We start from the raw sequence: 22,597 nt of genomic DNA, 5'->3' as shown, positions 1-22,597 counted from the left end.
AAACCCTCGCAGTCTGTGCCTCGTTATTGTCTCACAGAGGTTCTTCTTCTTCAGTCTGGTTATTGATATTTTGGGAAAGAATCTAAATACCTTCAGAGAACTCTTTAAACAACTTATTGTTGAACTCGACCAGTGACACGACCAAAACGATAAGGAAGACGCCTGACATTTTGAAAAGAAGTAAACTTTATTTGTTCTGGAGAAGAAACTCCATGGTTCTTAAAGAAACTACAGGGCTCTACAATGACGTTCGGGGCTGTAAAATAAAAAAAGGAACTCCACGACTCATAATAGCGAACTCCGGGCTCTAAATTTAACTTTAATGGCTCTAAAAGAAGCTCCAGCGTTTTCTGAATGACTGTCAAAGTACAATTACAGAGCTCTAAACGGAACTCCTGGGCTCTAAAATAAAATTCAGGGCTCTAAAAGGAACTCCAGGACTCACAATAGAAACTCTGAGGCTCTAAAACGTAAACCTAGAGCTCTAAATGAAACTTAATGCCTCTAAAATAAAACACTGGGCTCTAAAAAGAATTTCAGGGCTTTGTATGACAGTCAAAGTCACGTCACATTTACAATTTATGGAAACAAAATGAACATTTCATCAAATCGTACACATTCTGGCCCAACAGAGAGAGTGATGACATGCTGAATTCATGCCTTCATAAAACATTTTAAGAGTTCAGCCACAGTCTGGTTTGTCCTCAGGTATCAGAACCACTGAAATAGTGAACGTGTTTATGTTCACTGTGGCAGATTCTGGTTAAATATGGCGACGTGCAAACATTGGTCATAAAAGGCGTGGATACCAGCTGACTACACTCACTGAGCACTTTATTAGGAACAGCATGTTAACACTGGCTCTAATGAGGATCTGTCATCTCCATCCAGTCTGACCTCTGAACTCTCAGTCAGAGGTTCTGTGTGCAGAGATGCTCGCCGGATTAACTCTACAAATAATCACTCCCCAATAAACTGAAGCTCCTCCTGAATAACTGCATGAATAAGCAGGTGTTCCTAATAAAGTGGCCAGTGTGAGAAGTCTACGACCAGAAAAAAAGTAAAACATCGTAGTAAACAAGAATAAAGATGCTCAGCGTTTGGTGACGAGAGCAGATGGCACAAATCTGACGCCACGTGAGTCTGAGTGTCTGCAGCGTCGGTTGTTTTGACAGAAGTCAGCTTCTCTACAGGTTGATGTTGGTCGCCCAGCTGCAGGAGTCAACAACGGGTTTCTGAGATGATTACTGAACATGAAGCTGCAGGAAGCATCGAGACAACGCGATGAAATAAACAAAGATATAAACACGTAAATGGAGCCGAAGAGTCAGGAGGCTGAGCTCAGTCTGATGATCAAGTCTGAAGTGCAATAAAGAAAGAGGCCTTTAAACAATATGTAAAAATCATAAAAGATAAAAAGACAGAACTGTAAACGAGACCAATAATAACCCAGAAGTCATTGTAATATTCTCAGGACATAAAGAGCTTTAAACGTCCTCAGCCTCCGTCCGTCCTCTGCTCAGTAAACTGAATCTTCACCCTCGTACGCAAACAAAGTTTTGACAATCCCGTAAACTCGTCGACTCGTCTCAGATGCTGGTGAGCACCGCGCTGGTCACTATGGAAACAGTGAGGGTACCAGGGAGGTCGTTGTCCTGGCGATTGCCCTTGTCCCTCAGGTGGAGCGTCTTCTGGATTTGTCCCTGCTCGACGGGCAGCGTCACCTGACCCAGGAAGGAGTCCTTCAGGATGTTGTGGTTGTAGATCTGAGAGAGAGGACGTCACTGCGTTAAGTGACGACAATAAAACACACACACACACACACACACACACAGCTTTCTGTCCTCACACAAACCTCAATGCTGATTGGTCGGTTGGCTTTCTTCCGGTAGAAGAGCCCCTTGGTGTCGAAGACGGGGCTGCGGGTGTCCTTGTGGACCCGAGAGCGAACTTTCTCTCCTTCGCAACGAATGATGACGTAGGGATCCGACGCTGGAGACGTTTAACACATGTTAGCATCACTCTAGCGTTACTGTAACCCTGAACAGCACACGTCTAACCTTTAACCTGTGATGTAAATAACTGACGGTAAGTTTTTACTCATGCCTGGGTGTCATTTGAAACAAGAGACGCTTCTCTTTCCATTATTATAAAGCTTCAAATAACAGGAGCTAACCGGCTAGCCTCAGCCAACAGAGAAACCTAAGTTCATAGTCAACATTTCTTCTTACGTCTCAATATTTCATCAAATCCAAACAAAATATTTACAACAAATGTAACTGATATGGTTTTTGGTCACCGCCACACAATGGAGCCGTCTTCTACTGTAAGTTAGCTTTGCACTAAGATCTAACGTGACTTGGTGACTTGTTTCCCACATGTGCACAACAGCCATATGGAGGATATGTCAATATTTTACTACAGATGACAAATACAATGTAGGCATCTTGTATGAAAGGAGACCTTTGCAAAAATATGTAACCTGCCTCAGTGGCTCGTGTCCTGGTGGAGATAGAGGGAGGAGATATCAATATTCTTATGAATTCTATAATGTTCACAAAGGTAGATTTTGATGGTAAACAGGCTAAATAAAATGTCCAAAGGTTGAACTGTGTGTACGTTGCCCCCCCGTAGTGGGAAATCAGTTGTATTTTGTAGACAGATTCTCTTTTACACACATCATACTTGTGCCTGGTTCTGTTTTTACTAGAACCTTTGTAGAACATGTTGCTTTGTTGTATTTCTATAAACTCTTCAGTTCTAGTCGAGGAGTCGCTGAACGAGTTCTGATAGTTTTGGAGATATTTCTGATTTTAAATTGTCTTTTTAGACGAGCTCAACCTCCCAGCACCCTGAGTGGTCAACTTAAAAAGTAAAAAGTAAAAAGTAATACCTGGTTGAATCATGAGCTATTTAAGGAAAATCACCTGATTTAGTTTTAAATGTCAGTCTCTGAGCTACAAAATCAAATCTCGTCACCACTCTGAGCTCAGCTTAGCTTAGCCAGCATTCTAGACAACACAATGGATTTTGCAGAAGCTAAAATGGCAGCTGTGTTTTAAAACAGGACTGTAAAATCACCTTGGAAAAAATAAGGCACAGTCTTCATCTAAACAAGACAGAATAACAACCTAAAAATCCCTGAAAACAACTAGAATGAACTCTTATGTTCTGGTTGAACTTTACTGTCCTATATATATATATCTATAACTGTGCATGTGATCTTATCTGTTAAACCTCAGTACCTTTTGATTTGATTATCGTGGAACAATAAAGACAAACGAACATCTACCTCCGTCTGAGTCTTGTCCTGCGAGTCCGTTGGCCTGCACGATGTGGACCTGAGTGACCAGAGAGGGATAACCACACAACCCGGACCAGCAGGTCTGTGGAGGCTCGTCTAGGGTCAGCTCCCTACGGGACAAAGAGACAGAGAGAGAGAGACATTAGTTTATATAAAGCTTAGGGTACAGGTCAGTGAGGAAGATCTGTCCTCTATGATACCACTCCGCCAGCATCCCTCTGTCACCCTCTGTCTAAACTCGTTAGCCATCACTGTCCTCCCTAGTCCGTGTCCTTACTTGCAGTCGGAGGGCACGTCGGTGAAGACGCGGAGCAGGAACTCTCCCTCCAGGCCGGGGTCAAAGGTCGTGGGTATGATGACGTACCGTCCCTCTGTCAGGTCTATGCGCAGGAACACGGACCTCGAGTTGATGTAGATGCTCCCCCCGACCTTCTGCTGGACGGCGTGCATGCGGTAGGTCCGGTTTAACTCCACCTGAGCTCAGGTAGACGAGTTAATTAGTTTAATAAACACACCTGTCTCTAACCTGCTTCTAAAAACACACTCACTTTGTGTATGTCGAAGCCGATGGCCAGGTTTTCTCCTCGTCCCTCTTTCAGCCTGGCTCTGCGGTCTTGCTGCTGCAGACAGATCAGAACCTCGTCCTCCGGCTTCGTCACGTCAAACACGTACTAGAGCGCAGACAGAAATCATTTAGAAGGTTAGAGGACAGAGATGCTGAGAGGTCGTGCAGACGCTAGAGACGCTGTAGCACCTGTGGGTTCTGGAGGAAGCTGTGCTTGTTGTTGGTGCAGCCCCCGGCTCGGTTGAGCAGCGGGTCGTCGTGGCGCCGCCAGGCCCCCCGCATCACGGCCTCCTCCCAGGTCTTGTGGAAGCTCAGGTAGGACGTGTTGATGAGACGACACAGGATGAGGTCCGTGAAGTTGGCGATGAAGTCGTCAAACGTCATCCTGGAGAGAAGGAGGAGGGAGAAGAGACGGGACGAGGAAATAATGTTTAGAAAGAGTCACAGCTTTAGCCAGAAGGTGGCGCCGTTGCACTAAAACTCACCAGAACTCTCCGTCGTCCTCCACGGTGACGCCCATGCTCTCCCTCTCGCTCTTACTGACCTTCTTCCACTCTTCAGAGCTGCAAACAGGCAGAAACCAGTCGGTAACCTTCACCTACACTTATTAAAGCTGGGCTTCACAATAACATCTGAACAACCACTGACTCCTTATTTGTGTCTGAAGATGTTTCTTTCTGTCACTTAAACCTGAAAAGTTTCACCTGATTAAATCATGTGCTGTTTAAGATTAATAAAATTACGCCTGATTAAGTTTTTAATATCAATCTCTGGGAACAAAAGCAAACCTCATCTCCACACAGAAGCTTAAACAGCAGCTGTGTTGTTACAGGACTGTAAAATTAACGAGGACAAATGTTCCCCTATCAACTCATTTATCACGTCTGGGGTTAATGATAAAATCTGCCTCGTCATTTGTGCCTTAGTTCACCAGCGTTTGTTTGAGTCATAACCGAGTGTTTGCCTGTTTATCGTTTCAACTCCATCGTCAAGTTTGCTGATGACATGACGGTGATCGAGCTGCAGAGGGCGGTGGAAACAACAAACCACCACCCTCCATCCATAAAGGACATTCAGATGAAGTGGTGTCTGCAGAGAGCACGCAGCATTGTTAACGACGCTTCTGCTGTTGCTGTTTGCCCTCCCGCCCTCTGGGAGGAGATACAGGACACACTGTTACAGAACCAGTAGGTTCAGGAACACAGATGTTCCCTGATGATCTACTCTAATAAACACTTTAAACCCTGACTGTGTCCTCACCTGTCGCTCCAGGGCCCGTTCCACTCCCTCTGTCCCCAGGGGTTCCTCATACGGATCATGGTGAGCTTGTCCGACCTGAAGAAGGCCAGCAGGCCGTGGCCCAGCCTCACCCTGCGGACGTCGGTCACGGCGTAGGCGTGTCCCTTCACCAGGCCACAGGCCAGCCTGGCCTCCATGTCCTCTGCAGTGGCCGCCTGGAACGACATTAAAACGGTTCATTCATCTCGTTACCGCTCAGCCGTCGCCGGTTTGTGTTAGTCGCCGCCTCCTCACCCGGATGGAGCAGCTGATCAGGCCTCCTCTGTCGTGAACCTTCAGGACTCTCTCGAACAGCTCGTTACGTTTCTCTTCGTCGTCCTTGTACCCTTCTTCCACCAGGTCCATCGGCTGAGACACGCCACCGGTAAAATCCACCAGAGCGTCGGCAGTGTTGCCTCCGTCCAGAGCTTCATAGCAGCCGCTCATCCTCAAAACACAAGAAGCACAGTTTGTTATTGTCGGTTTTCCTACAAATCTATTGAATGTATTTTACACATTAAACACGTCATAGAGATTCATCCTCCCTTATGTAGGCGGGTTGTTATCACCAGGAAACACAAACTCCTTAATAATATAATATTATAGTAGCGCTATAGAAGAGTTGGGATGTGAAAATCAAAGTTAAAATGTTCACACAGTCAATGTATGAATATTTATTAGAATAGAAGGACGGTGACGTTGTCCTTTCATCTCAGGCTCCATGTTTGTGGTGTAAACTTCTATCTGCAGAAAGCTGGAGGAGATATTTTAAAGGCAAACTTTAATTAATAATAATCACTAACACAGCAAAGCAGAAAATGAAACAAAACTGCTTGAAATAGAGAGAAACTGGGATTAGTGTTATTAAAAATGACCAGATATAAAACTAATCCTGAGCAAATCAGGCTCCAGAACAAAGCTTGAGACTAATTATCGTTGCTAAAGATTGAAAACTAAGCTGGAAAATGTTTGGTTCAAGCAGCTGGAGATAAAATCCTAAAGGAGAATAAAAAAACATCCAATCAGAGAATTTAAAATGTCTCTGATGACGGACGTTCTGACGTTAAACTGATCGTAGAGCAACAAACACAAACGTTTACTTGGCGTAGGCTTTCTCCACCAGCGCGCTCCAGAACTCGTTGCTGTCGTTGGAGTGGCAGTAAACCAGCTTCCCGTTCACCGTGGGCAGACGGTCGTCGATCACCACGTCCACCCACTCGCCGAACCGCCAGAACCGGAAGTGGAAGATCCCGGCGTAAGACTCGGGTTTGTCTTTGTCCCACTCCTGGTCCTTCCAGTCGGGAATCACCTGGGAGGGGGAAAAAGAAAGAACACGAGGTCAAACTGAGATTCATTATATAGTATACACTGAGTCGCCAGTTCATTAGGTACACTAGTGAATCCTGCTCTAATGTTCAGCTGATGTAGAAACGTCAGAAAGGTGGTGAGATTAAGAGGGTGGCACGGTGGTGTGGTGGTTAGCACTGAGGCCTCCCTGCAAGAAGGTTCTGGGTTCTAATCCAGGCCGACTGGTTCCTTTCTGTGTGGAGTCTGCATGTTCTCCCTGTGTCTGCGTGGGTTCTCTCCAGGTTCTCCAGCTTCCTCCCACCGTCCAAAGACATGCTGGTTAGGTTCATTGGTGATTCTAAATTGGCCGTAGGTGTGAGTGTCTCTCTGTGTTAGCCCTGTGATAGACTGGAGACCTGTCCAGGGTGGACCCCGCCTCTCGTCCCAGTGACAGCTGGGATAGGCTCCAGCCCCCCCCCACCCCCCACCCGCAACCCTCCAGAGGACAACAAGCAGTTACATACGGTTCACTAGTGTACCTAATGAACTGGCAACTGAGTGTATTTGTCCACAGACAGACCATGTTTCTCCTTCTCTAGTATTTTGTTTCAGGAGAACATTACGTCAAGACTTAAATCTTTACATGCAAGAAGCAGAAAAAAATCATTTCCCCTCAATTAACCTCCATCGTCTATAATTAACACCAGCAAACTGAGGAAAGTTTTCACCAGGGGAACGTCATCCATCCGCATCCTGTGCTAATAAACTCCCTCCTGACGACACATTAACACCGACTGTAACGCAAACACAAACACTGTCCTCGGTGAAATGTCCTCGATATAAATAAATAAATGATCCGTGGAGCCGAGACGAGCCGAGCTCTCAGCAGCCCTCAGGAAACTCCCAGAGTTCCCTCTGGTACGTCATCGCCGCCTCCCGTTGCCTAGCACCCCTCATGCCCACCCGCTCGACGCCTTTCAGGAAAGTATTTTCACTTGATTTTCATTTCAAAACTCTCCCTAAGTAAGTCACATTAGTCTGTGGATGTTGGAGAGCAGAGTTCACACCAGAAACAGTTCAGATAAACGAGATTAATTCAGATTTAATAAACTCTACTTGATTAAAAACATGAAATCTGCAGGTTTGATGCAGAAATGTCTGATTCTGACCGACGCTCGTTTGCTTCATGCATTGATTTTGTCTCCCACTTTCTGTGCTAATCAATGTGTCCTGACTAAACTACCCCATGGGCAGAGAGAGGAGGGGGGAGGGGGGGCGGGAGCAAAAGTGAGAAACTGGTTCAGTGTGATGGAAACAGCTGTGAATGGGAGGAGGGAAGAAGAGGAGAGGAGAGAGCTATCAGAGACTCCATCAGAGCTCCATCTACCACAGCATCCGTCCACATCTCCTCAACCCAGGATCAGAACCTCCGACACGGACATGGACAAGGACAAGTCTCCCTCCGACACGCTGGTGCTGGAATTTAAGGAGGACACCGCCCTGACGGAGGTGAGCTCGAATTTAAACTAATAACTATTTAGCTTGTGAATCTATAGAGTTGTTGTTGTGCAGCTTATTACTTTTACCTACTTAGGAGACGTCTCCTGACTGAAGGACTCGTGGACGTGTTTGTTTAAATAATATTGTCAGTTTTAAAAGACAAAATGTCTCCGGGGACGTTTTCAATGTCACAGTCGTAGCGATCGATAGCTCTGATCATCAGCTCAAACGTCCTGGGCTGTATGTCAACGAGTGTCTGGTTTGCTGTGGTTCTCAACCAGGGGACCCCGGGACCCCTCAGGGTCTGGGACACTCTGTCTGTCCTGTGTTGATCTATTAAACAGAGATAGATAGATAGATAGATAGATAGATAGATAGATAGATAGATGAAAACTTTATAAACATGGAGACATCTTGATCTTCTTCTTCTACTCAATCAATTCAGAGTTGGAGAGAAAGGTGTAGAAAAATACATCTTCCTCTTCTTCTTCTTCTATTTATTTTCCTTCTCAGTTTTCTTCTCCTCCTTCTTTTATTCCTTTTCTAATCTTTTAGGGTCAGCGATTAAGTTAGGATTAAAACAACATCTTCTTCTCTGACGGATTTTTCATCAGATCCACTTGATGATTGATGTTTTCGTTCGTGTTAAAATGAATCTCTGATCAGAATCACTTCTTCTGCAACTCTTTGTCGTTTAAATGTCCTCCTTCACTTCCTGCTTCTTCTTCTTCTTCTCCCTCTGCAGTTGATGCGTCACCGCGTCTCGTCCTTGCAGAAGTCTGGACAGAAGCGTCAGGACGGCGAGCGCCTCCTCCTTCCCCACGAGGCCGTCTACCGCCTGGACTTCTCCAACCAGGACCTCATCTTCTCCCGCTGGCACTTCTCCCTCACGGGCCACGGCCGGGTCACCATCACCGGCATCTCCCAGAACTGGACGCCCGACCTCACCAACCTGATGACCCGCCAGCTGCTGGAGCCCATCGGCACCTTCTGGCGCAACAGCGAGGACCCCGAGGACTCGCCGCTCAAGTGGCTGGAGGCGGACATGCAGGAGTTCGGGGAGAGGATCGCGGAGCTGGCCAAGGTCAGGAAGGTCATGTACTTCCTGCTCGCCGTCAAGGACGGGGCGGAGGTGGCCAACGTCACCTGCTCGGTGGAGTTCACGCCAGAGAAATGACCTTTGACCTTCTGATATTCAGCTCCATCTTTCACACGTAGCTAAATGTCGTCAGACTCGTTCAGTCTCCACCTCTTTGTTCACTTAGATCAGTTCTAACCCCAAAAACAATAAGTACTTTTTTAAGCTGATTTTAAATTATGAAGACACGTTGATCACACTTTACAATCAGGTAATGCAGTCATTTTTGTAAATTACTGTGATAAATGTTAGGGTTAAAAACGTTAGATGAGTGACTCTGAATTATCAAATGTTGCACGACTGTTAGAGATGAATTAAATATAATCTGAAAGATGTCTGGTCCTCATGGTGATTATTTACTGGATAGATAGATAGATAGATGAGGTTTAACTGTTTTGCTCCTGGACCTAGACGACCGACGGCTCCACTGAGGCTCCGGCGCCTAAAACAGACTTTTAGTTTCCCTCTCGCTCATGGAACACCGAGAGCTGCCGAGGACCTCCGAGACCCGACAGCGGGAACGAGGCGAGGGTGGAAAAAACACACAAGAGGACAAACGCTCGGCTCCAATAATACCGTCCAATAATGTTTCAATGCAAATGACTTCATTTCTGAAATGCAAAACGACTCAACGTTCTCAAGACGACACTTTTAAATTAGCACAAACCTTTTCTATGTAAATATAAAATATGTAAAAACAAATGAGCTGTAACAGATGGGACGTCTTCTTAAAATAACTGTAAGATTATTATCAATGTGTTAAGGTATAAATGTGATTAATAATAAAGTTTAATAATTATTTTCAGCTCCTTAAAAAACATCTGTTCATACTTGTAGTTCTCTGTTCAGTTTTTAAATCGAGTGGCGCCGCCTTCTGGATGAAATATGTCACTTCCTGGATCGTTTTTAAACTAATTTAGATTTTCTTATTTTCTCAGGTCAGTTTATTCCTAAAAGAGAAACACAAACACAACCTCACTTCTGTCGGAGCGTGTGTGAACTAAACTTTAAGATGGTCTAGATGAGGGTCCATGAATGCAACACACACTCATAGACAACTAAACGAACGCACCCTGGCACAGCCGAGAGGAGACAGTAATGAATCCTTCTCCTAATTTATTATCAATACGTGGACAATGGAGTCATCTAGTTTAAGTGGTAAACATGTATATTTTTTACAGACTAAACAACATCATCAACGTTAAATATGAAACTGATTGAAGAAGCGTGAAATGTGAAGTGCAGAGGATAATTAAATAATTAAATAAATAGGAGAGAGTAACATTTGAGAACAAAGACAGTCAGCTGTAATAACTGTCTTAAATCAGTTAATCTTATCTCTTTCTTTATGTTTGTTGATAAGGACCTGATTTATCTGCACTGATCTTTGACCATCAGATTTCTAACCTGATCGTAATAAATAAATTACTATATATAAATTGCTAGCCATGAAGGTTGACGTGTTTCCTTTGACCCACCTTCTGCCACAGAGCTTCTCTGGAGGCCAGACTGGAGCAGGCGGCTACGAACCAGCAGTTTCCCAGCTGGCCTTGGTGCAGGTCGTGGGCACTGATCCCATCCACAAACAGATGAGGGTCGCTGCACAAGTCCTGGAAAGATGAACACAGTCACAGTTAAGGTTTGTGTGTCTGTAAATCAGCAGCGCCATCATGTGGTCAGTAGAATATTGTAGCAGCTGCTGTCTCTAATGGATCTCTACCTACCGCTGGATCAGAACCATCAACAGCTGCTGGTTGACTTGGAGACATGATCCAGATGTTGGAACAAGATGGAAAGACTCTCACATTTATTTCTGATGGTAGTTATTTTAGAGACAGTCCTAAAATGATGATATCTTATCTTATCATCCTTTATGAGGCTGAAGTATCAAAGATAAATCAGATTCTCCTCTTTAAAGCCTCTATCATCCTACAGCAAACTCACTCTGATCAAAAGAGGAATTATGAAGCAGCTACTGATCCTGGAACACAACATTTTACAGATTAATACGTTTAATTAGCATTTTCCTCCAACTACAGGTGAGTATCTGATCATTAACAGACTCTAGTCATGTGACTTTCAGGTGTACACCACCAACACATGTTCCCGTTTAAACCCCAACCCCACACCAGTCCTTCTGAACGTACCATGACCTCTACATCTGAGAACCGTCACAGACTTTAATCCTTTTTTCTAGGATGTGGTCAGACTGCTAAAGGAGCGGTTGAACGTGAAGCAGGGCGTTAGCCGGCACAAGGCAAATACACTCCGGCATTAAGTGGAAGCCACAAAGCAAACCACGGACTGACGGGACGTTTGCCAAAGGATAGAGTCGGAGTAAACCAGTGGCACACACCCAAAGGGACAGAAGCCTAACGTCTCGGCAGGTCCCATCTTGTTCAGATTAAAAATAAGTTGTAAATTATGAACTACAGATAATCTGGCGGACTGAAACAAGTCTCTTTGAACGATGTATAAAAAGAAACTCAAATTCAAAATTAGAGGCCTCCATTTTAAGTACACATACAGTACATGCCTACATATATAGAACCATGTATGTACTCATCTGTCCGACCACAAGAAAGACTCAAACAGGGCTGGACAGAGACAAGAAACAGCCTGGAAGCTTCTCTAGTTTCTGCCTCAGACACAAACATGTAGAGTGATGGCAAGTCTGCAGAAATGATCATCGATATAATCAAAACACTTTGACTGAAATAAACGATGGACTCTGGACAATAACCCTGAAATACACTATTACACAATGACCGACGTTATCTTAACATCAGTGTGATATTTATAGGCTGCAAACACCTCCCTGTTTGACATTAACGATGATTTATTGCACCTATTGCATTAGTAGGATTAAGGTTGTAAAAATCAACTGATACGATGAAGGTTTGGATGTAACCAAGATTAAAAACACTAAAGTTCAATGAGGGATCGTAAAATAAAGAGGAGGGCTGATGTGTTTTAAACTAGTCTTGTAAAAGCATCAGATTCAGTCAATGACAGCTCCACAACTGGAGCGTTTACAATGGATGTCAACGGGTTATTTGGATCAGAGACGCTTTGGGAGATTTTTGAAATGCAACAGGCTTCATTTGCCTCAAAACTCTTCATCAAAAAATGCAAATCAATAAGTAAATGGCAGCTTTAACGCAAAGAGTCGGTGACAGTGATGTTACTGAACCTATTGTGTAAACTACTCGCTGCAACTCAATAGAGCATCAAGCGTTAATAACAGATGTATAGAGCTGCTTAAACGTTTTTGTCATTCAACATTTTCTACATTTTTGCATAAGAATGACTCAAAACAAATTCTGAAAGTAGAGAAAGAGAACCCAGTGAGTTCACCTCTAGGATTACAAGTTAATTTCAAGGTCAGATTAGACTCAACCTGTTCAGAACATGGACTTTATAAAGATGGAACTGCTCCTCTAAAGTGAAAGCGAGTAGAGCTCCCCCTGGTGTCTGGCTGCAGTATAGTTCATAAGCTCCACCCCCTCCATGTTAGTGGGCGGGACTTGGGCCGAAATAAAACGCTAGAATACATGTCAAATAATCTTTTTCGAGGATGGCTTCTGCCATTTTAGGTAATTATATAATGGAGGTAGAGCAGAGCGTAGTATGAGTCTGGAGGAAGTGTGGGCGGGGCATCGATATCGTGGTTCCCCTCTCGGACCGTACTGATCAGACTCTGGCTCCAAAGTCACAAGACTTTGAGCCAGTTTGGACAATGCAAGGAAGTGGTGACGTGTTGTCCATATTTATATACAGTCTATGTTTCACAGACTCAGGTGTGGTTCAGTTCCTGGTTTAGTTTCAATAAATCAGGGATTTGTCTCAGTCTGATCTTCACAACACATGTTTGTGGACAAAGGAGCTTTCTGAGGAGCTCAGAGAAAGAGTTGTTGTTGCTCATCAGGCTGGAGAAGGTTCCAGAACCATCTCTAAAGAGTTTGGAACCCACAAATAATCCACAGCCAGACACATTGAAGACGACTGTTCCCCTCCACAGGAGTGGTCCACCAACAAAGATCACTCCATAATAGTCTGAGAGGTCCCAGAGGAACCCAGGGGAACTTCTAGTCTATGTATCAACGGTAAATGTTTCCTCTCCTTCTCTTTCTCTCTCTGTCCATTCAGTGGTCACATCAATAATATTGATCAGCTGGAGTGCTTTATGGTTCCTGTTTAATTATTTATCCACTAGGATCATCAATGATTGACGAGTGAGAGCGAACCATAGACACAGAGTCCAGGCTCTTTCATAAAAGAGGAAACTCTCACAAATCAAACTTCAGCAAAAAAAATAAAGACGAGGATGAACGTGAGAAACGAATGAACGTGTGAAACTTAAAGGGAGGAACTGACAGTTTTCTACAAACACAGAGTGAACAGCAACAGGAAGAAGCTCCACATCTGTCGATAGGTTCGTTGAGAGCATCGTCTGAGCTGCAGCGGTTAGTGCTGCTGAAACAGGACTGAAGATTAGAGGAGATGGACTGGGACGTAAAAACAGAACAGAGGAGAGAAGAAGAGTTCTTCAAGACTCTGAGAGGAATCAGGTCTGGTGGTCGACTTAAAATAAGAGGAAAGAAAATATCAGAACATGTCAGTGGGTGGAATATAACAAGCTGAAGAAGAGGAAGAAGAGAAGGATGAGGAGGTGGAGGAGGAAGAGAAAGAACAGGAGGAGGAGGTGGAGGAAGAATGGGAGGAGAGAAGGTGGAGGAGGAAGAGAAAGAACAGGAGGAGGAGGAGGCGGAGGAAGAGGAAGAAGAGAAGGATGAGGAGGAGGAGGAGAAAGGCAAAGAACAAGAGGAGGAGGAGGCGGAAGAAGAATAGGAGGAGAGAAGGAGGAAGAGGAAGAAGAGAAGGATGAGGAGGAGGAGGAGGAAGAAGAGAAGGATGAGGAAGAAGAGGTGAGGAAGGAATAAGAGGAGGAGGAAGAGAAAGAACAGGAGGAGGAGGAGGAGGCAGAGGAAGAATAGGAGGAGAGACGGTGGAAGAGGAAGAAGAGAAGGATGAGGAGGAGAAGAAAGGCAAAGAGAAGGAGGAAAGGGAAGAAGAGAAGGAAGAGGAGAATGTAGAGGGAGAGGAAGAAGAGGAGAAAGAGCGTTTAGAAGGAGAAGGAGGAAGGGGAGGAAGAGGAGGAGGAGGAAGAGAAAGAACAGGAGGAGGAGGAGGAGGAAGAATAGGAGGAGAGAAGGTGGAGGAGGAAGAGAAAGAACAGGAGGAGGAGGAGGCGGAGGAAGAATAGGAGGAGAGATGGAGGAAGAGGAAGAAGAGAAGGATGAGGAGGAGGAGGAGAAAGGCAAAGAACAGGAGGAGGAGGAGGCGGAAGAAGAATAGGAGGAGAGATGGAGGAAGAGGAAGAAGAGAAGGATGAGGAGGAGGAGATGGAGGAAGAGAAAGAACAGGAGGAGGAGGAGGAAGAATAGGAGGAGAGACGAGGCAGTGGAAGAATAGGAGGAGAGACGGAGGAAGAGGAAGAATAGGAGGAGAGACGGAGGAAGAGGAAGAAGAGAAGGATGAGGAAGAGGAGGTGAGGAAGGAATAAGAGGAGGAGGAAGAGAAAGAACAGGAGGAGGGGGAGGCAGAGGAAGAATAGGAGGAGAGACGGTGGAAGAGGAAGAAGAGAAGGATGAGGAGGAGGAGGAGAAGAAAGACAAAGAGAAGGAGGAAAGGGAAGAAGAGAAGGAAGAGGAGAATGTAGGAAGAGGAAGAAGAGGAGAAAGAGTGTTTAGAAGGAGAGGGAGGAAGGGGAGGAAGAGGAGGAGGAGGAAGGGAAGGAGGATGAGGAAGAATGGGATGAAGAGGAGGAGGTACGAGAAGAAGAGAAGGAAGAGCAAGAAAAGGAGGAAAAAGAGGAAGAAAAAAGGAGGAAGAAGTAGAAGAGAAGGAGGCGAGAGAGGAAGAAAAAGGGGAGGAGGAAGAGGAGGTAGAGGAAGAATAGGAGAAGGAGGAGGAGAGAGAGGAGGGGGGAGAGGAAGCCAGAGGAACACACGGCTCCTAGATGCCATTCTTGGTTTGTTTTTATTTTGCTGCAGCAGAGATTAGGAGCTTTTATGGCCTTGGAGTGAACTACGCTGTAATGTGGTGCATTCAGGGACAAACAGACGTTCGGCTGTTCAAATACTTCTAAGAGGAAACAGACACGAGGAGACAGAAATTCCATGAATTCCTCCTCTCTCTCTTTATATTCAGTCTTTGTGTCGTGACCGCCCACCGTCTCATCAGCTGATAGTCAACTACGTCGTCTCTCTGTCTGTCTCTGTCTCTCTGTCTCTCTCTCATGTGATAAACACTGAGACCACCAGCTTCCCATTAAAGGAAGAATCTCTGTGTTTCTTTTTTTTTTCTCACCTTGGGTCTTTTCCAGGTGACGTGGCCGATCTGGTTGCTCTGGTAGAACAGAGACTGGTCTGTGGTGGGGAACAGAGGGTCTTCAAACAGCTGTCCATTCTGCTGGCACTGTCTCCTCAGAGCAGAGAAAGACTGGCCCTCGTACGGGACGACCATCCTCCTGCAAACACAGCAACACTCCTCATCATTCACCCAGACAACAACAACAAACACTGAACGTTTAAAAGAAGAGAAAAGTTTCCTGGAGACAGCGTCAAGGAGAAACATCTTCCAGAGAGGGTTAGGGAGTTTATGGCAGCGTTGGATGACCAGAACATTTCTGGAGTAGAGAACACAAGGTACCAGCTACCCTCTCCACACTACATTAACTTTGACAGAAAGATTTATTGGACTGAATCCAGTCCACTCTAGGAGAAGACAAGGAAGACAAGGACAGACTTTAGGAAGCTACAGGAGACCAACTCTAGGAGAAGACAAGGAAGACAAGGACAGACTTTAGGAAGACACAGGAGACCAACTCTAGGAGAAGACAAGGAAGACAAGGACAGACTTTAGGAAGCTACAGGAGACCAACTCTAGGAGAAGACAAGGAGGACAAGGACAGACTTTAGGAAGACACAGGAGACCAACTCTAGGAGAAGACAAGGAAGACAAGGACAGACTTTAGGAAGCTACAGGAGACCAACTCTAGGAGAAGACAAGGAAGACAAGGACAGACTTTAGGAAGCTACAGGAGACCAACTCTAGGAGAAGACAAGGAAGACAAGGACAGACTTTAGGAAGCTACAGGAGACCAACTCTAGGAGAAGACAAGGAAGACAAGGACAGACTTTAGGAAGCTACAGGAGACCAACTCTAGGAGAAGACAAGGAAGACAAGGACAGACTTTAGGAAGCTACAGGAGACCAACTCTAGGAGAAGACAAGGAAGACAAGGAAAGACTTCAGGAACCTGCAGGAGACCAACTCTAGGAGAAGACAAGGACAGACTTTAGGAAGCTACAGGAGACCAACTCCAGGAGAAGACAAGGAAGACAAAGACAGACTTTAGGAACCTGCAGGAGACCAACTCTAGGAGAAGACAAGGAAGACAAGGACAGACTTCAGGACGTTGCAGGAGACCAACTCTAGGAGAAGACAAGGAAGACAAGGACAGACTTCAGGACGTTGCAGGAGACCAACTCTAGGAGAAGACAAGGAAGACAAGGACAGACTTTAGGACGCTGCAGGAGACCAACTCTAGGAGAAGACAAGGAAGACAAGGACAGACTTTAGGACGCTACAGGAGACCAACTCTAGGAGAAGACAAGGAAGACAAGGACAGACTTTAGGAACCTGCAGGAGACCAACTCTAGGAGAAGACAAGGAAGACAAGGACAGACTTTAGGACGCCACAGGAGACCAACTCTAGGAGAAGACAAGGAAGACAAGGACAGACTTTAGGAAGACACAGGAGACCAACTCTAGGAGAAGACAAGGAAGACAAGGACAGACTTTAGGAAGCTACAGGAGACCAACTCTAGGAGAAGACAAGGAAGACAAGGACAGACTTTAGGAAGCTACAGGAGACCAACTCTAGGAGAAGACAAGGAAGACAAGGAAAGACTTCAGGAACCTGCAGGAGACCAACTCTAGGAGAAGACAAGGACAGACTTTAGGAAGCTACAGGAGACCAACTCCAGGAGAAGACAAGGAAGACAAAGACAGACTTTAGGAACCTGCAGGAGACCAACTCTAGGAGAAGACAAGGAAGACAAGGACAGACTTCAGGACGTTGCAGGAGACCAACTCTAGGAGAAGACAAGGAAGACAAGGACAGACTTTAGGACGCTGCAGGAGACCAACTCTAGGAGAAGACAAGGAAGACAAGGACAGACTTTAGGACGCTACAGGAGACCAACTCTAGGAGAAGACAAGGAAGACAAGGACAGACTTTAGGAAGCTACAGGAGACCAACTCTAGGAGAAGACAAGGAAGACAAGGACAGACTTTAGGACGCTACAGGAGACCAACTCTAGGAGAAGACAAGGAAGACAAGGACAGACTTTAGGAAGCTACAGGAGACCACCTCTAGGAGAAGACAAGGAGGACAAGGACAGACTTTAGGAACCTGCAGGAGACCAACTCTAGGAGAAGACAAGGAAGACAAGGACAGACTTTAGGACGCCACAGGAGACCAACTCTAGGAGAAGACAAGGAAGACAAGGACAGACTTTAGGAAGACACAGGAGACCAACTCTAGGAGAAGACAAGGACAGACTTTAGGACGCTGCAGGAGACCAACTCTAGGAGAAGACAAGGAAGACAAGGACAGACTTTAGGAAGCTGCAGGAGACCAACTCTAGGAGAAGACAAGGAAGACAAGGACAGACTTTAGGACGCTGCAGGAGACCAACTCTAGGACATTTAACATCAGATCAGGACTCAGGACTCAGGGGACAAAGAAACTTGAATCGGAACCAGAAAAATAAGCGAAAAATTTGGCAATTCAGCTTTAACTTGAAAATGAAACTACGACGCACGAGCCGCTAATTCAAATGTTTCGGTTTCACCAAATCTGATCTTCAGTTAATAATTTCCTGACGTCCGCGAGTCTCTCGATAAGACTCCAGGACGTGACATTAGTCCTCAACAGTGACTCTCGGTCACAGAGCTTCCTCTTTCTGTCCGTGTCTGACTGAGTCTGGGCGACAGGAAGCTGCAAACTCGTATTGTTATCTATGTTTGGACCTTCAACTGACATAATACATTCCCTAGTCCTTAATATCTAGCTTAAGCGCCTAACTCTAACCCCTGAACTAACACCATCAGCCCAAATACAAGTCTTAACAGGATCTAAAGCTAAAAAAATGTCAACATGGCCCCACAACATTAGTATTCAATGAGTAATTTGCCCCCACAACATAATACAAACATGACCCCACACACACACACACACACACACTCTGAGGCGTTTCATCATGTGTTGACTTTGTGATCCTCGATCAGACTGTCAGAGTTTCTGTCACGTGACTACAGGGTTAGTTTCCATAATGTAAATCTGACTCAGTGCTGTGTTTATGTGTGTGTGGATGCGATATGTCTGTTAAAGTCAAGCTCCACTGTGTCTGCTCTGAATTATCCTCCAAACATTTTATTCTCAGTTTGGATATTTAACCTAAAGTGTTTTAGCCTCAGTCGTGTCTTTTGGTTCTGGTTTTGCTGCAACACTGATTTATTTGGAGTCTAATACGATCTATTACTAGAAACTAAATGGAAGTAGAAGTCTTTGTCTAATTTGCAGGTTCACTTGGTGCCAACCTGCAAACTTTTCGCGTCTGCATTGCAAATATTTACTTCACAACACAAGTACGTCTGAGACTAATCTGTTTTTATTTCCCTGTTAAATACGATGAGTAATAGCTGTGATTAAGTGATCGCTTAGTTTTGTTTCATGTCTTTATTTGGACGATAAATCCAAGCGGAAGAGAGAGTTAAGCTGAAGAAGAAGCTGAAGGAGGAGAGGACCAACCTGAATCCAGACCCGGTTACCACGGAGACCGGCCACCATAATCACATCAGTGTCACTTAAAGGCCATAAAGCGTGAGGTGATGCTGAGCAGAGCAGAGCCGTGTGAGCCCTCAGGTCTGTTTAGATCAATGCTGAAACTCACTGTCACGTAGTAAATAAAAAAATAACTGAACCAAAGTTTGACTTTCCCTAAAAACGTCGTGCCACGCTCACTTGCCAAAACATTAGGTACGGCTGTAAGAGCGTCAGAAAGGTGGTAATTCACCTGGATGGTGTAGTTTGTGGAGCTGTTAACAGATTAAGTGACATCTTTAGTTATGGATCTTCTTTACTGCAGAGAAACCACACAGATTCATATCTTTTCTTCTTCTCTTTGCTCATTTTCAGAGTTATTGTTCCTTAAAGTGATGATATCATCAAACGCAGCACATCACTTCCTGTTTGAGACGATGCTGCTGACGACTCTTTCACCATCTTCCTCAGCGTCACACCTAATAAACCAGTCCTGCACTAAATCCTAGCTTCATCAGTATCCGGCCGCTCACAGATAAAGATGTCCCCCGATCAGTATCAGGGCCGGTCCAGGTATTTTTTTAAATGATCAGATCTGTATCAGGCGTCAGCCGAGTCTGATCTTATGGAGTTATTTATTTTAAGTCATAAACCAAAACCACATCCCTGTAGCGTAATAACTTCTCCTTCTTCTGTTGTAATAGCGGTTGGCCCGGGGTCAAAGGTGCCAAAACTCCCAGAAGAAGAAGAAGAAGAAGAAAAACAAGATGAAGAAAAAGAGTCATACAAGTCAGGAGAAGAAGAAGAAGAAGAACCAGAAGAACCAGAACCCAGCTGTGACTAACCACGTCTGCTGTGTGAAGAAGTTCAATAAATCCAGCTGCTTTTGTTTCATTTTTTTAGATATGCCCTGACCTCCATGTGTCTGTCTGCTAAACTTTAATTCAAAGATGCAACTCTGGCCTTTGGGGAAACTAAACGACTGAAAATAAATGAAATAAATGTGTCTGGTTTAGTTCAGACTCCCAAGACTTTAAGTGAGTCCTCTGCAGAATTACTACAGCGAATGGAAGGAGCTTTAGTGTCTCATACAGACCAGATTTCATTCACTTTAACTGTGGGAAGAAAACTGTGTCACATGAGACACAAAGCTTTAACTGTGGCGCAACAATGCTCAGAGAAATGCCATCCACACATGGGTGTGGTTTCATGTGGCCTCCAACAGGGAGGATACGTGAGAGCAGATAAGAAAATATATTTAAATCATCATCACTGTTCAAACTGTCCAGCTGCTGAAAGTTTACTGAAATAAAAAAATAATAAAAAATCTGTTTTCTGAGGACTTTTAAGGAGGTTTAAAGTAAAGACGACCAGAGTAACACCGGAAATCAGGAAAATATACATTCAAAATAAAACTGCAATCGATGTAATTTTTTTTTTGGCTGCTTCAAATCAATATTTAAAGGTTGTTAATGTGCATAGTATGAATTTATTTTGTTTTGATGCAGCACTAATAACTATCAATAACCATTAAAGTGACATAATTTCAAGTTTATCATTGACATTTTCTTTAATTATCATAAATAATATATTTTCAATGTAAACGAGGATGCTTGTTTTATTTATTTGTTCTGTAGTTGACACTTTCACAGGATTTACGAACTCAAAAAGTTCAATTTTTAATTTAAAAACACTTTTATTTTGAAGGTTTTACCGGATGTGTTTGTTTACTAGCGCTAGCTTGAAACTTATTTTCCTGTTGGGGAAACTTTTTATAGATTTTTATTTTTGTTTGAAGCTGAAATCGAAACTTTGAACAAACTTTACTTTTTATTACGATCATTACTTTTATTCTGCTTCTTCGTTATTTAAATTAACGCTGCCAACGTGCGACTAGCTGAAGTTAAAAGAAGTAATTTAAGCTTTTCTGTCTTTAAAAACAGAGCCATTAATAACAGCCTATAGTCAAGTTAAAGAGCCGTTAACGAGTTGGTTTTAAATTAATAAAACTTTACCTGGAAGTGAGTTTGGTTTATGGATGCCTTCACTCCGCGGTTCTCTCTCGCGGGTTTTCGGAGCTCTTTCCCCGTCCTGTCAGCCCGGGGATGTGCGAAGCTTTTCGGCTGGAGCTTGGTTCTTTTACGACCCCCCTAATAACACCCACGGAGGCGGACAGGAGGAGCTCCGGGTCGGACTGAAAGCTCAAACCGACCCGCCCTTCTCCCCAGGCGGTGATGCCTTCAGGTGCTGCTCGGACAACTGAACCCTCAACGACTCAGCATTTACATAACATGTTAATCATTAATTAGCGTGTTTAATGTCATGTTTTAATCACGCATTTGATGATTTGTATGTTTCCGACTGTAAATAAACCCTGTACATAGAGAATATGGAAACATAACGTGATATATTTTTAGTTTTGGTTTGTTTAGTTAAGATTTGACAGCCGTTCAATGGTATATAAAATAAGAACAACGAGTAGGATTAGATAGTTCACTAGCGTCTTCACCTTTAAATAGATTACTAGTGTCTACAGCTTCAGCTTCATACAGTTCACTACTGTCTTCACGTTTAGATAGTTCACTAGTGTCTTGAGCTTGAGACAGTTCACTAGTGGCTTGAGCTTTAGATAGTTCACTAATGTCTTGAGCTTTAGATAGTTCACTAACGTCTTGAGCTTTAGATAGTTCACTAGTGTCTTCAGCTTGAGACAGTTCACTAACGTCTCGAGCTTTAGATAGTTCACTAATGTCTTGAGCTTTAGATAGTTCACTAATGTCTTGAGCTTTAGATAGTTCACTAGTGTCTTGAGCTTTAGATAGTTCACTAACGTCTCGAGCTTTAGATAGTTCACTAACGTCTTGAGCTTTAGATAGTTCACTAATGTCTTGAGCTTTAGATAGTTCACTAACGTCTTGAGCTTGAGATAGTTCACTAGTGTCTTCAGCTTGAGACAGTTCGCTAACGTTTCGAGCTTGAGATAGTTCACTAGTGTCTTCAGCTTGAGACAGTTCATTAACGTCTCGAGCTTTAGATAGTTCACTAGTGTCTTCAGTTTGAGACAGTTCACTAACGTCTTCAGCTTTAGATAGTTCACTAGTGTCTTCAGCTTCTCAGTCAGCTCACTTCTCTCCAGCTCCAACTTCTTATTCTAGATACTGGGTCAGTCTGAAACCAGTCTGTGTAGACTAATAGTTCTAAAAAATTCACTCCAAGGAGGCAAATGTAAAAAATAATGGAAAACTGTTTTATTCTGAGGAGATTTCAAACAAAATGGGTCATTACACAAGACATGTAATCTAAATGGAAACCAAAGCAAGAAAAACAGGACTAGGAGCAACAACGAAAGAACATATAGGAAAAAGACATGTGACAAATAACAAAGGAAGAAACATGACTATACAGTAAACTAAAGATGGAACAAAACACAGGTGAAAGATGAGCACTGAGGTGGGAAAACATGAGACGCGTGGAAACTGAAACACTAAAGATATGACTGTAAAAAAAAAAAAATAATAATAATATAAAACAGGAAATAAACACAAAGGAAAACAGACAAATGAATCAATGAATCAAGATCAAATTAAAAGACAGACAGAAACAGTCCAGGAAGGATTCCCTCGGGGGCATT

At 44.0% G+C, this 22,597-nt stretch overlaps 2 protein-coding genes across 2 annotated transcripts; one reads left to right on the top strand and one right to left on the bottom strand.

Moving 5' to 3' along the window:
• Positions 1–194: 194 nt before the first annotated feature.
• capn5a (calpain 5a) lies at positions 195–21,364 on the bottom strand. Its single transcript, XM_084558812.1, has 13 exons — positions 20,982–21,364; positions 15,445–15,604; positions 10,551–10,682; positions 6,248–6,456; positions 5,403–5,595; positions 5,130–5,323; positions 4,355–4,432; positions 4,059–4,254; positions 3,853–3,975; positions 3,582–3,778; positions 3,293–3,414; positions 1,856–1,992; positions 195–1,766 (listed from the first exon to the last, which is right to left on the bottom strand). The coding sequence occupies exons 2-13, from the start codon at positions 15,598–15,600 to the stop codon at positions 1,590–1,592; spliced, it is 1,914 nt and encodes a 637-aa protein (XP_084414938.1). The 5' UTR covers positions 15,601–15,604; positions 20,982–21,364; the 3' UTR covers positions 195–1,589.
• On the top strand, positions 7,860–9,195 carry ompa (olfactory marker protein a). The gene is made up of 2 exons (XM_084558813.1): positions 7,860–7,943; positions 8,680–9,195. The coding sequence occupies exons 1-2, from the start codon at positions 7,875–7,877 to the stop codon at positions 9,109–9,111; spliced, it is 501 nt and encodes a 166-aa protein (XP_084414939.1). The 5' UTR covers positions 7,860–7,874; the 3' UTR covers positions 9,112–9,195.
• Positions 21,365–22,597: the final 1,233 nt, after the last annotated feature.

This window comes from Chelon labrosus (assembly GCF_963514085.1).
Source record: "Chelon labrosus genome assembly, chromosome: 13".
Lineage (NCBI taxonomy): Eukaryota > Metazoa > Chordata > Actinopteri > Mugiliformes > Mugilidae > Chelon > Chelon labrosus.
This window is presented reverse-complemented; position numbering and strand designations above follow the sequence as displayed.

Excerpts from the sequence above, each read along its gene's own strand:
- ompa (XM_084558813.1), top strand. The coding sequence starts at position 7,875 with ATGGACAAGGACAAGTCTCCCTCCGACACGCTGGTGCTGGAATTTAAG. Across the intron at positions 7,944-8,679 it reads AGGACACCGCCCTGACGGAG|TTGATGCGTCACCGCGTCTC; the intron begins GTGAGCTCGAAT and ends CTCCCTCTGCAG.
- capn5a (XM_084558812.1), bottom strand. The coding sequence starts at position 15,600 with ATGGTCGTCCCGTACGAGGGCCAGTCTTTCTCTGCTCTGAGGAGACAG. Across the intron at positions 3,779-3,852 it reads TCGGCTTCGACATACACAAA|GTGGAGTTAAACCGGACCTA; the intron begins GTGAGTGTGTTT and ends ACCTGAGCTCAG. Across the intron at positions 1,767-1,855 it reads ACCGACCAATCAGCATTGAG|ATCTACAACCACAACATCCT; the intron begins GTTTGTGTGAGG and ends CCTCTCTCTCAG.